Consider the following 19,325-nt stretch of genomic DNA (forward strand, 5'->3'; position numbering starts at 1 on the left):
TGGACATACGTTTAAAAGTAAAATACTTCAAGATGAATGTAAGTTGAAATAATGGTACAAACACCACAGACCATCACGAACTGGAAGCAAGTTGGATTTTTTCTTCTGAATTTAAGACGGGAAATAGTTTTACAAAACGTGTGCACTTCTCAATTACTGCTTTTGTTAATGACAACACAAGTGAGAGAACGGCTCTGGTAATAACAATTATGGAAGGGTTATAACGTGTGTACAAAAATAAGAACAACATTTACACTAAATAACAGATTAGTGACATTAACACTGGCAGCCGAATTCAGCTATGGTGTAAACTTGCAACCCCCTTGATCTGCCTGAAGGCTGCATTTGTCTCAGTACCTGTGTGAAAAACGTGCTTTTTTCACGATACTGTGGATTTTGTGCTTCCACGCGTGCCTTGGAATTTCTCCTAAACACAGTGTTTTGGGCCAGCACCTACTCCACAATGCATTCAAACTCGTGTGTGCCTTTCTGATATTCAACCACGGCTCTGCTCAACTTGTTTCAAGCAGGAGTACGGAATAAAAGGGAGCACACAAAATACTTCCAGGCAAGTGTACAGCTTAAGGAGTGTTGAGTACCCGCGACTGTGATTGTAATGTTAACGACAGCAATAATGACCTCGATGCAGGGCGTTTCCGGCAAATCCTGGGATTTTTGTTTTTTTTCCTAATGAGTGCCCACAGGTGCAGTGTCTCTAACACATTAGAAGTAAAAAATGCAGGAGTTAGAACTTCCCTATTATTAATTGATTTATTCCTGCATTATGCTAAGAGCCACCTTTCTGGAGTTTAAGTGTTCTTGCTCTAACAGCCTGTTCTTAAATCAGCAAACCATGTACTGAATTTTAAGCATGCTGTTATATTTTGCACGGGAACACTATGGGATTCAGGCTAGTTCAGAAAGTCAAGTTGCTTTGTCCAGAGATGGACATAAGCTTGTGCTGAAATGCATCTCTGAGTCAGGAACAAAGACAAATAGGATGTCTAAATACAGTACTGGACCGAGGCTCTGCCTCACAACACTTTGCTTCTGTGCTTCTGAATAAGTTGCACAAAGACAAAATTCAATGAGTGCACACCCTGGTTTTTTGCCCAGATGGAAATATCCTGCTCCTGGTTTCCAAACAATCTGCATCAAAACCTCATACAAAGCACTTCTGGGGAAAGGTAGAGGCACAGACGAGCAGACATAGAGTAAACAAATGCAAACCCTTGGTCCTTAACTCCATTTGCTACTGACACCCACCCCCAAGGAATGATCCTGCTCACTTATGTCTCCTCTTTGAAATACATGGTAAGGCAGGGCTTTAGCGCCCCAAAATAAGGAAGGGGGTAGCCCACAAAGGCAGAGAAAGGTTCCTCAAGCTGGATATTCTTGAATGATCCACCTCATCCCTCTTTTCCTTACAAAACTTGCCAGCTTTGGAGTTTGTTTCACTGCCAGCATCTTGGCTGTGCTGAGTTCCCCTTCTTTGGCAAGCAGGGCTGATCAATCAACCCTCTCACAAAGGCCTAACAAGGTAATGTCTGTAGAGTGCTTAAGAACATGCAAAGTGCAATATAAGTGCCAAATGTTCTTATTTTTGAGATTAATGAATTAATACTCCAAGAAATAGAAGCACTGAGGTAACTACAGCTTAAATACTACATTCCCTCATGATTAAAAAAAAAAACAGAACAACAGCTCTCTTCTCTCTAGAAGATGAATCCTGAATATGAAATGATAATATCTTGTTTATATTCTGTCAACTTTAGCACAGCCACAGACTGCCCTTTAAGTAACAGCAAAACATGAGCTGAAATTCTCAGGGAAACTAAGAATTCTGCACTAATGATTTCCTCAAATCCCATCTCTGTGCTGTTCCCAGCACATGTTTACTCCCATTTATCACATCCAGAAGAGCTGATATCCCATGCCACTGAAGCAAAGCACAGTCCAATGTCAGATCTGGCATTCTGTTGGCTGAACAGACAGAAATATCTCCAAGTAAAGGTTAAGTAGGACCATAATCTGCATGAGCTCTCTGAAAAGTTCAAGTTTTGTCCTTAGTGAAGTCCACGTTGCTCAGCTGGGAGTAAGGCTTTATTTCTTATCCAATCCAGAGCTATCAGAGCACTCCAGCTGTCAAGTATCAACTTATTATCCTGGTGGTCAGAAGAGGATGGATGTAACAATGCACATACCTTTTCTGTTTTGTTTCCTGTATCAGCTTTGGCCAATGGGCCCAAGATTCAACTGACTAATGATGTGGTCAATGAAACCAAGCCCTGCATTCCTAAGCACTTTGTGATAATGATGTGGCAGAAGAGTCAGTAGCACCTGTTGCTGTTCGCACCCCAACTAGTAAACAAACACTGCTGTAAAATGCTAATGCAAGTACCAGAACCCAGCTGTTTCCAGGTATTGAAAAAACACTGGAAACATCCCGACAACGTGTCCTGGTTCTGGTGAAACACTACTAGCTGCAGTAGACCCTTCTTAGTGGTTTCATTCTGTTTTCCTACTCCAGTGCTCATATCAAATGTTCCCTTCATCGATGCTCTGCAGCTTCAGTCTTTGGCTGGCATGGGGCCTGACACCACGCCGGGTGTTCCCACTGCTTCCTGCCAGAGTCCACGAGGGGAACAGAGCTCCTGGTAAAGCATCTTCCCCAAACAGGCTGAGTTTCACATCAGCTTCTATAGCTTGGGCCAGACTGGCTGCATAACTGTCCAGAGATTTATGGACTTCAGCTTTTACATGAAGAACAGAATTCTTTGCAGCCTCTGGAAAAAAAAAAAAAAAAAAGGTAACAGTTGGTAAGCAGGGCTGTGCAAATGCTTGAAAACTAATATAGATCCTGCTGGAAAGGCATGATCATGCCCTCTGCAAAGTAACTACACATTTACCAACAATACTCAGGCTCCCTATATCATTCTATGAACACAAAGTTTCAGAGTGACCTGGGATAATGTGTCAGTGCACCTATTTTCGTAGTATCTGTACACCTCTCTACCCACCAACATGTTGAGCAATACAAGAGTTCATCCTAAATGTAACTCTTCAGTAAGGCTGCTGAAATAATCTAAAGCCTCAGGGATGCTGAAAAGCCTGAGATTCATCAGGGAGAATTGCAAAACCTGTGGGGACTTGTGCACTGAGACTTCCCTCTTTCACTCTCACAAGAAATTATATGTCTGCTCCTACATAATCACTCAGAAAGATAGTGGGAAATGTATGCTAATGTGTTTCCACAAGGAAATATTCATCTCATGGTGGGAAAAGGACAAAAGAGAATTCTGCCAAGATGTTTAAAAATTCCATAGAAACAGTTTTCTCATTATATCAGGTTTTATTATTACTTGCTTCTTAAAGGCATTCTGCTCATTTTCATCCTGTCCACAATCATGTATTGTTTAGACAATTCAGTTGTTATTATCAAGTCTTCTATTGAAATTATTGTAACTATCAGCATAAATTAATGTTCTGACATTTTACAGATGATCATAGCAATGTTCTGCTATCCCAGAATCAACAAGCAAGTTGCATGTGATTAATCTGTTTTCACCCATACCTGCTGAGGAACACAAAGTAAAGAAAAGTAGAATTTAAGTTAAAAAGTAAATGAAACAGGATAAAATTATATTCAAGATTATTGAAGTATGTAAATGGAAGAATTTCAAGTCTGTAAGTGACAAACTTGAGAAGAGACAGCAAATGAGAAACACAGGGATGTTTCTCATTTGAATACAACCAAAATATGAGGGCAGGATAATATATTCTCCAAGAAACACAAAACAGACAAAACTTGTTACAGCCACCAAGATGAGTGAAATTGCAGACAGGATACTGCTTTGCAATTTTATATATATGCAGGGAATGCCAGCTTCTAGCTCTTGTCCTTGCCTGATGCTACTTGAGATCTGGAAGAAAGGCCTGATTTTGCTTTCTGTTGTACCTGCATGAATGATCGGGTCTGTCAAGGCACACAGTGGTCAGATACTTTTCAAGACAATTCTCAAGGTCCTGGGAGGCTTCCTGAGCACTCAATATAGTTGACTCTGAGCATTTTCATACTTACCCCTATACTCACCTTTAATTTGTTCCACTTCATCTTCAAATGTCACTGAACTCCTCCTTCGAGGGGGACAGATGCAGTGTGGGGCATGAGGGCCATCTGAGCTATAGTCTTCAAGAAGCATTGTATCTGTTCCTGAAAAGAGCAAGAACCCTCAAGTTAAACAGTAACACTGAGATACGATATGGTGGCAAAACATTTTCAGCCCATTTTCAGCAATTCCTTCAAAAGATGTCTAAACCCAGATTTTTTGAGTAAATTTCAGCTCAAATTAAACACCGCACAGGAAAAGAATGAGGTCAGTTTTCATTGAAAGGATTGGGAAATCTCCTTAGAGACTGGGCATAGCAGGCCCCAGGATCATGTATTACATGCAGCAAGCAACACGTAAGACGGATTAAGGTTTCCTTCTGCTCTGTAGTAACTCACAGTAAAAGCATCCAAAATGAAAGAGTATTTCACAGTGGACAACTGTGTATCCATTCCCAGGCTACAGATTGTGCTCCCTCCTTAAACAACAGTGGTACTTTAAACAGCATTTTGGTATCGCTTTAGTTTTGCTCATTTGTTTAAACTGCTGTCACAAGGTGGTAACACGACGTCCTCTTAACTAAGGCAGGTTTACCAGGAGGCTGCTCTCTCTTTATCACATAAAACTGCAGAATATCCACAACAGACAGAAAACTACCACCACAAAACAACTACCAAAAATAAATCCCAGCTCCACAGACTTCCTTTACAAAAGTAGGACAGAAATCCCTTACACCAAGCAACCTTTAAAAGATTACCCTCTGGTGTCTCTAAAATAACTACTGCAGTTAAGGACTGGTAGCTGAGTTAACTGCCAGAAAAATCTAGCAACAGATCTGGATAGAAAATTACCATCAGAACTCTTTTTCCCTTTTCCAAACCATCTTTAGTTGAGAGATCTTAAGTAGCAATGAAATCATAAGCTGAAACCATCCTAAGCATTTATGTTTATGATGCAGGATGAACAAGACAAGGTCTCTTACAAAATAGGAAACAGAGAAGCACATTCTTCACAGCACTTTGTTGCTCTGTTCCTTGTGGATACAGACAAAGTCTCCAAAGAACAACAGAAACTGAAGAAGAAGGGCACAAAAGCAGTGAGTCTTGTTCCCAGGACACATTACCAAGGGAGGTTCACCATTCTATAAACAGCATTTTGCAAGTAAATCTATCAAGAGCAAGGGGGGGGCGAAAGCAACTGCAGCAGTTTTGTTGGAATAGCTAGAACAGATGCTTCATGTCATTTGTCCACCAGGAGGCATCTGTTTGTGTAAATATTGACTGTCCATGAGACTGCTGCCAAGTGCAAACTTCTGCCCAAGTAGGGAGCAAGAAACTTGCAGTTACCTGAATCCTGTGAGCAGCTGAAACCTGTGTCTCCTGTGCTGCTGCTGTTTCCTAGTGGCCTCCCACCTGCCATGAGGGCAGTAAGGTGCGGAGATAGTCCCAAATCTGCAAAAAAGTTTTGTTTTGTTACACAGTGAATGATTAAGGAGTTTGCAATGGTAAAAGCTTTTTCCAGTAATACCCACACTACTGCCTTATTTATTATTCTGCATATAAAGCTTACTTTGGTGAAGCAGAGAGCACAGCTTCTGTACTCATCTTGGAAATCCAGTCAGCAACTCTCTGGTTTGGAAAGGCAAGTCTCCTTTCTCTCTACACCATCTCCCTTCCACTCTTGTTGCAACTGTGTGTGTTTTATCATCCAGACAGGCTGAGCACCAAGCATATGCTCTCACATGGATAGGGATATTGGCCAGGGATCTTCTAGACAGAGAATAACCTGGTAGCCACCAGCAGCTCTGACAGGCCATTACTGTGGGAAGAAGCTTAGGAGCATGGTTGGGACACAGAAATGCCCAACTTCTTTCAAATCTCCAAAACAAGGGAGGAGATTGTGGGATTTTTACAAAGGTGCTGCTTTGGATCCCACCTTGAGAATTTGTTTGTGTTTGTTGCGGGTCTTTTTCTCTCCCTATCAGCCTCCAGCTAAGAAGCTGACAGCTTCAAGTGTATCGCTTTGAAAAATAAAGAAATTTTCTGTCTTTTCCCTCCCCACCTCAGTTTCCAATGTATTAATCCATAGCATTTCCAGAATACAGACTTGACAAAGCTCCTGGAGGTTGTTATGTGGCTACAGCTCCAAAACTCTTTAATTTATGTGACAGTCTCTCCCAGTGTTTCCAAGTTGCAGAAAAGATAATGGATGCATTGCTGGTCTCATCTTCCTTCTGCATTTTAGATCATCCTTCCAAATTAAATAATTTCAGTTCTGGCCTTTGCATGAAATATCCCTTGAAGATATTTTATTTTTGGAAGCTTCTGAACATGACCAGGGAAATTAATAAAAATCTGAATGTCACCACATTGATACTTTAAAAAAAAAATAAACAAGCCACCAAACTGAGTAACTGGAGGTCTGGTCTCAGTCTGCAACTTGGGAATACACCAAATAGTTCTACGGTTTTACCCAGTTTTACTTTGTTTATGATTTTTTCTTCCCAACCATTAAACCTAAAAGCTGAACTTGCATAAAGTTACGCCAGTGGAACCTTAGTGGATTTTAGAGAGTTGTAGCATAAGGCCATTAATCAAAAAAGTGCAGTAAAAAGTATTGTCGGTAGAGCTCAAATCTGGGCAACACAAAATGGAAGGCACTCAAAAGGAAATGCTTGAGAAAGAAGAAAATAAATTATCTTTATTAACCTCATCGCTATGTCTTCTCTGCCTAAGGAAGTTTTACTATAGTAGGAGAATGATATTAACTATAAAAAAAGAGAAAAATTCTCCTTTCAAATGTAACCTGACTGATAAAAGACTGCTGAAAATTCCAGAAACATCCAACTCTCTTTACAGAGCCCTGAAACATGCCAAACACAGGCAGACAGGAAGCCTTGCTCTTGGTGGTATTAAAGAAGTGTCTTTTGCAGCCACATCTCACCTGTGATCCTGTTAGAAATGCTGAAGAGCCTCGATGTCCTGTGCTGCTGAACAAAGGACTTGCGGTAATACCGATCCCCAAAGCACATTCCCAGGAGCTCCTTGCGCACTGTCTTGTTCCACAGCCCATAAATTAGCGGATGGCAAATGGCACTGGAAAAGGACAGCCATGTAGCCAATGTCTCCAAAGCAGGGGAAATACTGTTTTTACCCCAAAGTGCCTCTGATGTTATTACTACCATGTAAGGTCCCCACGTAACAACGAAAGCCCCGATGACAACCAAGATGGTTATGAAAGCTTTGCACTGGTTGGCTGAGTAAACAACCCCTTGGAAAGTGTTCCTTCGGCTGCCAGAGGAGGACGTGGAGGTGCTGGAGTTCTTCCTCCCATTCTTCTGCGAGTCCTCCTCTGCAATGACAACACTCCCACAGTGTATTTTGCGGGCCTTAATCCTGGCCACACGGAATATGAATCCGTAGCAGATCATCATGACTATGAATGGCAGCAGCGCGCACCAGATCTGCCAAAAGGCCGTGTAGGCAGCCTCCTTGTGCCAGGCTGCCACACACATCCACTTGAATTGGTCAAATTCCAAAGAGGACCAGCCAAAAAGGGGAGGGAGGCAGCCAATAAGGGAATGCAGCCACACGTACACAAGAGCTACCACTGCTCTGTTGCCCGTTATCTTCATCGGATAAACCATCGGGTACAGCACAGCATAGTACCTGTGGGGCAAGAAAAGAAGTAGACCACAGGAGCATAAAAGACATGCAATAAAGAAAAGAACATGCTTTAATGATGCTGGTATCTAGTTCTTTTTTCTTCGAACAGGCTTAGAAGCCCTGTTTCTAGAAATAGTTACATATAAAAGTAGGTATCACTGCAGTCAAGACTGTCAAACTTGGCTGAAGGGACACAGGCAACCATGAAATCTGTACCTATGTGTGATTGTATGTTTAGGGTATAATCTGGAATTTTAAGTCACTATTTCATGTTTGTTAAATAGTGTGTTATTATACCATCAAAAGCTTTAAAAAACTCTAGACGAATGTCTGCATTTTCCAGTATTGATGAAATCACGTTCTCTTGCTCCACATTAAAATTTCATGAGGAGCTGAAGTAAAAATGACACTCTGGCAGTACACCATGTAACCCTCTGCAGTGCTTCTCAACTCTGTGAACAAGCCATGGTTCCTCTATGAGAGGAGCAGGCAATTTGTTACAATGCATTACTGAAGAGCAGCTTACCGGTCTATAGCTATGAGTCCCAGAGTGAGCATGCTGGCTGAGCTGATCAGCATGTAGAGCAGGGCTGAGAAATTGCACCAAACAACGCCAAAGATCCATTCTCGCCTGATGGAGCTGGTCACGACAAAAGGCAGCACCAGCACGGAGAGTAGAAAGTTGGAGAGGGTCAGGCTGAACACAAACTTGTTGCTCAAGGTGAGAAGGTATGACTTGCGATACAGAGTGACAACAATCACCAGGTTGCCCAAACAGATGAAGATGGCAATGACAATTATAGCAATGGATTCAGTGACTCTGACTGCCCCGTCTTCCTCCGTGGTCAGGTTCCTCAGGCCCTTCCCATTGCTGAGGGAGGAATTGCTGCTCATGGTCAGAGCATGCAGACCTGGAGCAGCCAAGACATGCTGAGCAGCTAGAAGCAGAACAACGCTCAGAAACATTCAGGTAATAGCTCTTCAAACTCCTTCCCAAGACTGGAGGCCCTTTTGCCTGTGTTAAAATTTACCTGTAGTATGCAGGAAATTGCATATTTTATATGGGCAAGTGAAGGGGCAGTAAATTGCCTGTGAGCACACCAAAGAGGACAACACCAAGCCTGGAACAGGGAAGACAAGAAGAGATAAGGGGGGAAAATAAGAAAGAAAATACAGATTTTCTACAGATTTTCTACAGACCTTACTTGTTTCTAAGTCCTACTTACTAGCCCTTTCATCTAGGCTGTGAAAAAACAAGAATGTAATTTATTTCTTCAAGAAACAAGATAAATATCAAATATCTTTTTTTCTCTTACTTTAAAGAAAGTTCTTAGAAAATTCTGCCTATCCTGATAGTTACTTTGTATTCTGCCTATACAGCATTTGCTAGTGGTCTATGGATGCCTGGCTAGTCATACCCTGCTGACTCTTAACAGTTGCTAAGTAACATTCAAAGACTCAGGGACCACTGCATGTACTCTCCTTACATCTATTATGTGTGTTCACAATCAACTTAGCTATGCTGCTGATTGTATTTTACTGCCAACACCAAAGGATTGGAGGAATTGGCTTTCTGTACATGAGGTCTGAAAGACACTTCCTTGCATTAAGATAAGGTCCATGCTATAGAAATGCTTTAGAACCTTTAAACCTTGACTTCTCAGTGTTAGCATCCATCCCATTGATTCACAGCCTCATTTTATGAAACCTTGTTATTTCTTCCAATTCCTTAGCAATTCCTCTTTTCCCTGCTGCCTCTAAATGGTACTCACTAACTACTTTGTTCAGTGCTTCACCCATCTGCAGGACGGCATAAGAACTAAGAAAGAAACAAAAAATTCAAATACACAGACCAAAAAAAGTAAAAGAGTCCACCAATGAATATAAAGTTGATTTTAGCATTTCTAGGAAGTAAGGGCCTCAGGAAAGTTATCTTAGCTAATTCTGCAACTGTGCCAAACATGGGTCCCAGACAGTACTCACAGAAATGCTTCCATCTGCATGGCTGCTGTGGAATTACGCAGGGCTGTCAGTGTGGAAAGACGCCTTTTTTCCATTTTTATCTGTACTTTCCTAGGAACATAACACATTACTTGGCCATGCACTGAAAAAATGTAATATAGCTGTTCCCTAGCCTCTGACTGAGGATGTGTGCAAAAAACACTTCCCCTTGAGTTTCTTTCTGTCTCAGCATGCCTGTACCACCTCTGTGTGCCCTTCCAACACTTTTTGGCCGGAGCGGGTTTTGGAAAGGCGGCTTCCCCCGCAGCCGCTCCCTGCGATAGCGATAGCCGGGGCACCTGGCGCTTCCCCTCACGGCCCTGCTGCACCCTGAGGGGGAAAGCGACCTCTGGCCCCTCCCGGGCCAGGGCTGCCCGTGGCGGGGATAGCATCCGCATCCTATCCCGGCCGCGGGCAGCGCAGTCAGGCTTCCCGCACACCCACGAAGCGGGTGGGACTGAGTTGTAAATACGGTGGGGAAGGGGGGTTTCGCCATTTTGCACAAGCGCTCCCTCCGGCAGCGAACAAAGGGCTGGAATAGGTCGTCCGCCCCGGGCATCCATCGCCTCCCCCTCACCCGCCGGCGGAGAGCGGGTCCCGCCGCCTCTGTCTCCTCCCCGGCTCCGCACTCACCGTCCGCCGCCGCCAAAGCGGGACGTTCCTGGCTGAAGCACCCAGGACCCCCGACACCGAGCGTCCCCCGCCATGGGCACGGCCCCGGCCCGTGCCTGCCCCTCCCGCCGTCCCGCCCCGCCGCCTCAGCCCGCCGCGCCCCCTCCCCGCCCGCCATGTTCCCCCTGCCGCCCTGGGTCGGTCCGCGCGTCCCGGGAACTCGGTTAAAAGGCAGGGGGAAAGTACTTCACACGGATGAGGTAAAGTCATTTGCCCCGATTTGTAGTGCCATGCAGCTTTAGAGTCTAAGTGGTATACTTCCGAGACCCCAAAACACTATTAAAAGTAACAAAAAGAAGATTTGGGGAAGAGTTGTTCCCGCACGCACCTCTGAAGCAAGATATCGGATATAGGTTCAGTATACAGGGCACAATATAAAGGGTGAACAAAAATTAAATACCGTGCTTGTGTCTTCCTAGTTCCTGCCTTTCCTGGCAATGCCCTTGAGTGCAGAGGGTGACTGCCCTGATGTGAGCTGTGCTGGGTTTTGATTGCTCTGTGGAGTTTTTAATGTTGTGGACATCAGTTTCCTATGGCTGTTGCCTCAGTTCACTCCAATGCTCCAACAGCAGGAGCTGGACGGTGTGTCTTGCTCCTGTGCCAGGGGAAGGCTATAGGGAGTTAGTCTGCCCTTTCAATGATGCAGAAAAGCAAGACAACCACCCACCCATCAGTGCTGGAATATTAAGGTGATCTATAATTTTCAACCAGTTCTACTGATACTTTTCTACAGGACTTTTTTAAACTTACCACATCATTGCACTTCGACATTTTAAAAAGACCATCTTTGGACAGCATTCAAAAATGTATCAATCCAGCACAAGAGATTTCACAACCAGCAAAAACTGATGCACAGTTGTGCCTGAATGTGAGGAAGAACTTATTTCCTGTGCAAGTGACTGTGCACTTGTTGCCTAGAGAGGTTGTGGAGTCTCCCTCACTGAAGATACTCCAGACCTGTCTAGGCACAATAACATGCCATGTGCTCTGGGATCACCCTGCTTGAACAGGGAAGTTGAACCACATGATCCACTGTGCCCCATTCTAACCTTGCTCAGATGTGATTCTGTGTGCACACATATGTGTGTACTAACACAGCACAGGGCACCTGTGTGATGGAGCCACGTAATGCTTGCTGCAACTGTAAGTGTGGCCATGGAGATGGCCCAGGGCCACCAGAGGCTCCAGAGCTCCCCAAAACTGCTTGTACCCAGCCGTCCCACTCCTCTCAGCAAAGTACCCATGGGGAAGTGGCTGGAGGCACAAGCACTTGTAAGGCACACAAAATTCTCAGCTGGCTTCTGCAGTCCAGCTTCACTGGAACAGAGGCTTGGGTGAGTTTGCTGGCTCTTCATCCTGAGCAGGGGAGATTAAAGAGCCTACTCTCGCTACGGAAGCTCCAGCAGCACAGAGAAGTGTGGACCCCCTTTCTCACCCACCTGCCCCTCACATCACCTCCCAGAGTCACAGCCTGGGTAGGTTGGAAAGGGACACAACGGGTCATCTGATCTGACCACCCTGCTCAAGCAGGGTCATCTCAGAGCTCATGGCACAGGGTTGTGTCTCGATAGGTCTGGAATATCGCCAGTGGTGGAGGCATCACAACCTCTCTGGACAACCAGTTCCAGTGCTCGGTCACCTGCACAGTAAAGAATTTCTTCCTCATGCTCAGCTGGAATTTCTGTGCATCAGTTTCTGCCTGTTGCCTCTTGTCCCACCACGGAGAAGAGTCTGGATCCATACTCTTGGAATCCCCTCTTTAGATATGTGTACACATTGATGAGTGCCTCTCTCGGCCAGCGATTCTCGAGGCTGAACAGGCCCAGCTTCCTCAGCCCTTCCACCTAACGGAGATCAGTCGCTTTATCATTTTCGCTGCCCTCCGCTGGACCCCCTCCAGAAGCTCCATGTCTCTCCTGTCCTGGAGAGAAAATGCAGATGTGGGCTCACTAGAGCTGAGCAGAAGGGCAGGATTCTCTACGTCGCCCTGCTGGCAGCGCTCTTCCCGATGCCTCCCAGGATTCCTCCACAACCGCCGCCGGGGCTCCGCGCCGCGCGGCCCTGGAAGCGGAAATGCTGCGGGGCGGCGGTTCCGGGGCCGCGACGCTGCCGTGAGTGCCGTGCGGGAGGAGACGGGAGGAGAGGGGCTCCTCCGCTCCGCCTCTCCGCCCCTGCCGCCTGCTGCCTTCTGCTCGGCGGAGAGGAGGCCGCCATGCACCCCGTTTTCCAGAGCAGCCGGCGCGACTTCACCTTCGGGCCGTGGAAGCTGAGCGCCGCCCGAACGCACATCATGAAGTCGGCGCAGGCCGAGAGGTGAGGCGGGCTCCGGGCCGGGGACGCAGGGGGACACAGCACAGCACGGTGTCCCCGCTGCTCGGGGAGCCCCCGCTGCTCGGGGCTGCGGCCTCGGCCGTCACAGCGAGGGGCTGGGGTTGTCGGGTGGCCTTGCAAAGGAAACACCGAGCGTTCCCAGGGCGGGGGAGACCCTGTTCGGCCCCCGGGGTTGTTCCTTCTCTTCAAGCTTGATTCTCTGGCTGGAGAATTTTGGGTTACAGGTGATTTCCAAAATTTTGTTTTAATGATTGGAGAAGTCAGCCTACAAGAAGACGAAGAGGGACGTTTTACAAGGGCAGGTAGTACGAGGACAAGGGAGAATGGATTCGAACTGAAAGAGAGGAGATTTAGATTGGACCCTAAGAAAGAAATTCCTGATTGTGATGGTGGTGAGTCACTGGAACAGAGTGCCCAGAGAAGTTGTAAATGCCCCATCCCTGGAGATGTTCCAGGCCAAGTTGGATGGACCTTTGGGCAGCGTGGTCCAGTGGAGGTGTCATTGCCCATTGCAGAGGGGTTGGAACTTGACCTTTAAGGTTTTTTTCCAACTCAAACAATTCTGATTGTATTATTATAATGGTTTTGGATCCAAATCTCTGTGAACTGAGACCCACTAATTAGAAGGCTAATTGTCTTAATTACTTTTGAAAAGGAATATTTTTAATGTCATATGTCTTGGTAATAGCTATTTTTAAATAGTGGTTTTCATTAAAAATTTATAATTTGCTCTCTTCCTGTAGGAATTTCCAATCCAGTGAAATAATTGGAGGAAATGTTCCTGTACCAGCATTAAGTACTTAAGTCAGATTTGCTAATGTGGAACTGGAGAGTTCAGCTGTGCCATAACTGACCTTAATGGCAGATGGATTTGGCAGATATTTCTTAGTTTCATTTTCTGGAATAAATTTCAGTGTACATGAGAATCTCATTAGTCTTGTTAAATGTACTTTCATTTATCTTGCTTTTACCTTTTCTGAGGCTAATAAGGCATTCTCTGGGAGGAACTGGCTGCTGATGGCTGGGATGTGTGCACTGTTTGCTGGGTAAAACATTGGATGGCTGAGCTCAAAGAGTGATGGTGAATGGGACTTACATCCTTCTGGTGACCCATCAACAATGGTGTTCCCCAGGGCTCAGGGGCCAGTCCTGTTCAATATCTTTATTGATAGTCTGGACAAGGTGATAGAGTGCACCCTCGGTAGGTTCACAGATGACCCCAAGCTGGGTGGAAGTGTTGATTTGCTGAAGGGTAGGAAGGCTCAACAGAAGGATCTGGGCAGGCTGAATCAATGAGCTGAGGCCAGCCACATTGTAGGAGGTGCAACAAGGTCACAGCGACCCATTTTGTCTATTTTATTGCTTGGAGGACATTATTAGTATCCATAGGAATTTTATTTCTGGCAAATAGATATTGTAAAAATTCCTCAGCAACCTGTGTGGAAAGGTGAAGGATTAAATGTGCCATAGCCAAGAACTCTCTTCTATGCAGGGGTTGGTTTTTGCAGGGAAAGGGTTCTTACACTTGATGAAATGGAAAGGTTTCATTGTCTTCTTTGGCAAAAATGTAGAATCTTAATTCTCCAGGTCTGTGAATTTACTGGTTTTATTTTAGTTAAGTTAATACTGTTCTTTTGTATTCAGGGTTACAGAAATAACCATTTTTGTTCAGGAATGCCTTGTTATCAATGTGAACATTATGATTAGGACACTCTTCTCCCTCCCCTCACTCAAATAAGTGTATTTCCTAAAGCTTTCTTCTCTCCAGATGTCATGTATTCCTTTTTGATTTTGGGAAGTCAGGTAGGTAAGGAGGAAAAGAAGTGTGAATTTCTAAAGAATTTTAGGAAGTGTGCCAGTACATGTCTTCTACCAGCAGAGCACAGTAGTGTCTTCTGCACTTTTTAGATACTCTGCCAAGGTTGTCATAAGCATCTTTTTTGTAGGGTTCTAAATTTGGAAGTATGGACCACTGTGCAGTGAATTCAATCTTCCTCATGATAAGTCCTTGTTCCTAAAAGTTGCTTTGAGCACCTACTGAAGTTGGTCCACTGCCCATCCAGGGGTTTGCTAGGACAGATGGAAAATTGCTTCTACATGCTTCTCACATACTCTTGATTCCTCATGTGTTAGAATTTTGTCTGAGCCTGATGGTGTAGGAATGTTTTAGGAGTACTTCTTTTGGTGAAAAAGTCACTTCAGATCAATGACTCTGCATTTCAGGTGAAATTATTAACCTGGTGATGTATCTTCTAAGTTATCATGGTCTAAAGAATCCTTCTTCCAAAACAAGAACTGCTTTAATTGAGCTGTGGTCAGCTGACTGATACCTCTTTTATTTTTCTCTGCAGGTTGGCTGATGAATTACACATGCCTTCCCTGCCAGAGATGATGTTTGGAGACAATGTCTTAAGAATACAGCATGACCATGGCTTTGGAATTGAGTTCAATGCTACAGATGCTTTAAAATGTGTCAATAATTGTCAAGGTATGATCAAAGTCGCTTGTGCAGCGGAGTGGCAAGAGAGCAGGTACAGTAATTTTATCACCAGAGGGGAAGTACTGGTGTGTTATATATGAAACTGTTATACAGTAGTTAAAGGAACAAACTGAACTCTTGACCACATTGCATTTGGTTGTACCCTAGATACAGCATGTAATCACAGAAGTCACTTTTCTTTGCTGTGATCATCCTTTCTGTTAAATTGGGCCAGCTATATTTTTCAGCTGTGTCATATCTTTCTTAAAGTAAATGTCAAGTTTAATGACTTAATGCTGTTTCTGTTTATTCAAACTCATAGAGCCTTGAGCATTACAAGACTGTATTGTGTGGTGTTGCAAAGTGCTGTACGTGTTCAAAATCTTAGCCTTAGGAATAAAGCAGAACAGTCACCATGCATGAGAACTAATTATGATGCTTAGTATTTACCAAATTTGATTTAGTTGTAGAGCATCTGGAATAAAGCCCAGAAACAAAGCAAAGTTATCATGAAAACTAAGGCAAATTGCAATTTTAATGATTGCTGTGTGTTGTCAAGAGATCACTTTCTGCCTACTTAAAGAAATACTGATCTTGAAATACAAATTTCTCAGCAATGTTGCATGAGAATCTTTATTTTGAGTCATAGAATGGAGATAGATGGAGAATTCTGATAATTGTTTTCAAAGTTATTATGGAAACAGATGTGAAACCATGATTAAGTCTTGACGTGATTGCAGCTCAGACAATGCTGCTGTTTTTCTTTAGGAGCAGTGTGGGAATTCTAATGCACAGTCTTAAGTGAGGTTGTAATTTTTTGAGAAAAGCAATTACTACAAAGCTGTTTTCTCTTTCACTGTTGAGGAGTGAGGCTGAGCACAGTAAGGAAGTTGTCAGGCCATATGACTGGACTTACACAACGGATTACAAAGGAACTTTGCTGGGAGATACTGCAACATTAAAGGTAATAATTTCCTTCTTGTTAATTGCTGACTGCATCTTGCTTCAGTCAAGCTTTTTTTTTAAAAAGCTGTCATTTACCTTTCAGTAGGCTTCTGTAAAACCTTTTGTGCTTTGCAATTTCTGATTTCAAAGTGTAATTTGGGCTTCTTATGTCTTTCAGCTCATGATTTTATTGTAATCAAATCATGGCTTATTTTAATAACGAGGGTGGGTGGTGTCCTAAAGCATTTTAGGATTAAAGCACATCAGAGGCTTCAGCTCTTGCTGGGGTCCGCTCTGGAGCCCCTCACTGCTCATGTACAGCAGAACTATCAGCTGTGTCATTCTGTAGTGCCTTCGTGCTCTGCTGCTTGCATGTTTTATCTGCTTTCTGACCTGGCTGCATTCAATGACCTAATGTTTTTCTGCAACAGCAATTCGGTAACTCCTCCTATTTAAACTTGCAGGCCTTCCCATGTCTTTATTTTTGTGAAAATAAGACTGAAGTTCCCAGTTTCTGTGTACTGCATGCAGGTTGCTTGCTACTAAGCAGGTGTTCAAATGTTTTGAAAGAAAGTGAGCAGAATTGTTCGCAGCTGAAACCCTAGTTAGCTTGGTACCCAGAGAGAAGTATAGTCAGAATTTTCCACTCTTAGTTTTTGGTTTTGGTTGATGCTATTTCCAAGAAGAAACTCTTGGAAACTTTGATTTTAACTTTTTCTCTTAGAAATTTGGGGTGTCTTAAGCTTAATGCACTAGAAATTTTTTCTTTTTAAAATTCTGGAATTCAAAATATCAGGATAAACTTTATGTAGTTTGGCAAAAAATTAATATGCTAACTGTTCTTAATGGTTTTTCTCTAGGTTGTTCCTACAACAGAACACATAAATACAGAGAAATTGAAAGCCAGGGAACAAATTATGTTTTTTGAAGAAGTACTCCTGTTTGAAGATGAACTCCATGATCATGGAGTATCAAGTTTGAGTGTGAAAGTAGTGAGTATTGGGAGGTGTATAAAAGATACCTGGGGACTCAGTTGGCTGATTAATGCAAAACACAGCTCCTTTGTGCATGTTATTCCTTCTGGGATTTAAACTTTAAAGCACAAAGTTCTTCATCCTTGCTCTTGAAAATATGATCTTACTGGAGATGAAGTTGTTTTGAAGCCTTTGTCATCTGTCATTTGCTCCAGGGGATAATCTTTTCCCTCCTAATAGTCCATTGAGATATCGTCTGCCCCCCTGGCCAGTCATAGCTGTAGCAGATCAACAGCCCAGATTTTGACTTCATTCTTGAAAACTTCTCATATTGTCTTCTACTGTGAATATCTGATGTCGACAAGTACATGCTTAAAGTAAGCCTTTGTAAGGTGCTGATTGGGCTGTCTTTATTTTTGCAGAGAGTTATGCCTTCCAGCTTTTTTGTGCTGCTGAGGTTCTTCTTGCGAGTGGATGGGGTACTCATCAGGATGAATGATACAAGGCTTCATCATGAGGTAAACCCTTACTTTCCATCATGAGATATTTTACAGAGGTTCCCTTGCCATTTTACTTCCAGTGACCCAGTGATATTCCTCTAACTTAATACTGATGTTTGAGGGCACAAAAACTTCTGAGTGTGTTTTATTACTGTGGCGGTGCTGAGCTAGGAACCAAGTGCTGGATGCCATGGTGTATGAGCAGAGTAGTTTACCCCTCATGTGATGTAATCATTTAAATACATTTGACAGACACAGATTAGAGAAGGAAGTACAAGAGGAAAAATAGGCAGCAGTAAACAGTTCAATACTGTCTTGTATCCAAGTACATTATTTTTGTCTTACCTACTAGAATTAGACTGTAAGTGTAACTTGCAAATAACTGTCCATAATACATTGAGTTCTGGTATCTCATAAATAATACAGGATGCTAAGATTTGGGGTTTGGTAATCATGTGTAGGAGTTCTAGCTGAGTAAAAATTAACAAGTATATTCAGTCATAGAGTTTTTTTTGAAGCATGCACACAGGTGGTTTTTGGAAAAAAACAACATTGTTATCAGCTGTCTTAATGAACTTGAATGTGTGTTTCTTCTCTTAGGTGAAAATATGTGGTCAACCGAATTCCAATGCTTTCTAAATTCAGTCTATTTAAAATGCTTGTTTGTACTGATACCAGATGATTGCTTTTTTCCATTAGGCTGACAAGACCTACATGTTGCGAGAATACACATCCAGGGAAAGCAAAATATCAAATTTAAAGGTATTGCATTTTAAAAACTTTGTTTCTTTTCTTTCTGTGTGCTTTTAGTTTCATGGTTAGCATAGAAAATACTGTGTCTCTTAAGTCCTTCTTTGTTCAGTTTAGGACTAATACAGAGGAAAGTTCTTTCTACTTATGCAGTTTTTGTTTTGGTGATTTTAGAGCAGATTTACATATTGTAAATGCTCAGATCACATGACAGGGTATGGGATCAGGTCACTTTTTCTACTGCTGAGTTAATAAAATGTTTTTATTATTTTATTTTTTCATAGAACTGTTCAGCTGCAAAATCAGGTGCTCCGTGTCCCATGATGTTAAATTTCATGGCTGGTTGTGTGCTTCCAAGCAGTATTAAGGGTTAAGATCTGTTTGGTAATAGACTCTTCCAGTTTTTCTCAAATATTTGAGGCTTATGGGTCACCTTAAAACTCTGGTAATGGCTCAGAATAATTTGTGGTACATTTGGATTTTTATTTGTGACAAAAGCCTGAACTTTCATTTTCTTGTACCTTTCCTCCTCCCTTACTTTTCTTTTGCCTTTGAAGCTGGTGTTTGCCTCCAGTAAATTATAAATTGTCTGTAATAGTTTGGGGGTGGAATAGCTTTTCTTATCTCCACTTTTCTTTCACTCATGTAATGTAAAATATTTGCTTTTTAGAACGTTCCACCTTCCCTGTTCACGGAACCTAATGAGATCTCTCAGTATCTACCCATAAAGGAGACAATCTGTGAAAAACTAGAATTCCCAGAGAAGCTGGAGCCTCAACCAGAAACATCACTGGAAACCACTTGTGCTAAGCCTAAATAAATGTGACTTTTTAAGGATTTGAAGTTTACTGGAGATGATGTGATTGCAGTTGTTGACATGGAGGGCGTTTCACTACTAG

At 43.1% G+C, this 19,325-nt stretch overlaps 2 protein-coding genes across 4 annotated transcripts; one reads left to right on the plus strand and one right to left on the minus strand.

Moving 5' to 3' along the window:
* Positions 1-81: 81 nt before the first annotated feature.
* GPR161 (G protein-coupled receptor 161) lies at positions 82-10,504 on the minus strand. Of its 2 annotated transcripts, XM_077781219.1 has the most exons (8): positions 10,409-10,504; positions 9,758-9,847; positions 8,806-8,895; positions 8,301-8,414; positions 7,053-7,777; positions 5,456-5,560; positions 4,094-4,213; positions 82-2,786 (listed from the first exon to the last, which is right to left on the minus strand). In XM_077781219.1, exons 3-8 carry the CDS (start codon positions 8,826-8,828, stop codon positions 2,539-2,541), a joined length of 1,335 nt encoding a protein of 444 aa, XP_077637345.1. In that variant the 5' UTR covers positions 8,829-8,895; positions 9,758-9,847; positions 10,409-10,504; the 3' UTR covers positions 82-2,538. The 2 variants fall into 2 exon arrangements, with proteins under 2 accessions (XP_077637345.1, XP_021404767.2); XM_021549092.3 differs by lacking the exons at positions 8,806-8,895; positions 9,758-9,847; positions 10,409-10,504 and having other exon boundaries at positions 8,301-8,712.
* Positions 10,505-12,534: 2,030 nt separating this feature from the next.
* TIPRL (TOR signaling pathway regulator) lies at positions 12,535-19,263 on the plus strand. Of its 2 annotated transcripts, XM_021548836.3 has the most exons (8): positions 12,535-12,760; positions 15,130-15,309; positions 16,122-16,221; positions 17,063-17,194; positions 17,599-17,694; positions 18,376-18,438; positions 18,711-18,810; positions 19,097-19,263. In XM_021548836.3, the coding sequence occupies exons 1-7, from the start codon at positions 12,660-12,662 to the stop codon at positions 18,798-18,800; spliced, it is 762 nt and encodes a 253-aa protein (XP_021404511.2). In that variant the 5' UTR covers positions 12,535-12,659; the 3' UTR covers positions 18,801-18,810; positions 19,097-19,263. The 2 variants fall into 2 exon arrangements, with proteins under 2 accessions (XP_021404511.2, XP_021404509.2); XM_021548834.3 differs by lacking the exon at positions 18,711-18,810.
* The last annotated feature ends 62 nt before the right edge of the window (positions 19,264-19,325 follow it).

Source organism: Lonchura striata, chromosome 2 (assembly GCF_046129695.1).
Source record: "Lonchura striata isolate bLonStr1 chromosome 2, bLonStr1.mat, whole genome shotgun sequence".
Taxonomy (NCBI): Eukaryota; Metazoa; Chordata; class Aves; order Passeriformes; family Estrildidae; genus Lonchura; species Lonchura striata.

What these genes read in the sequence shown, in the direction of transcription:
- TIPRL (XM_021548834.3), top strand. Translation starts at nt 12,660, where the DNA reads ATGCACCCCGTTTTCCAGAGCAGCCGGCGCGACTTCACCTTCGGGCCG. An exon ending in CAAGTTTGAGTGTGAAAGTA is followed by an intron (nt 17,195 to 17,598) that starts GTGAGTATTGGG and finishes TTATTTTTGCAG; the next exon opens with AGAGTTATGCCTTCCAGCTT. An exon ending in GCAAAATATCAAATTTAAAG is followed by an intron (nt 18,439 to 19,096) that starts GTATTGCATTTT and finishes TTTGCTTTTTAG; the next exon opens with AACGTTCCACCTTCCCTGTT.
- GPR161 (XM_021549092.3), bottom strand. Translation starts at nt 8,668, where the DNA reads ATGAGCAGCAATTCCTCCCTCAGCAATGGGAAGGGCCTGAGGAACCTG. An exon ending in GGACTCATAGCTATAGACCG is followed by an intron (nt 7,778 to 8,300) that starts GTAAGCTGCTCT and finishes CTTGCCCCACAG; the next exon opens with GTACTATGCTGTGCTGTACC. An exon ending in TGAAGTGGAACAAATTAAAG is followed by an intron (nt 2,787 to 4,093) that starts GTGAGTATAGGG and finishes TTTTTTTTCCAG; the next exon opens with AGGCTGCAAAGAATTCTGTT.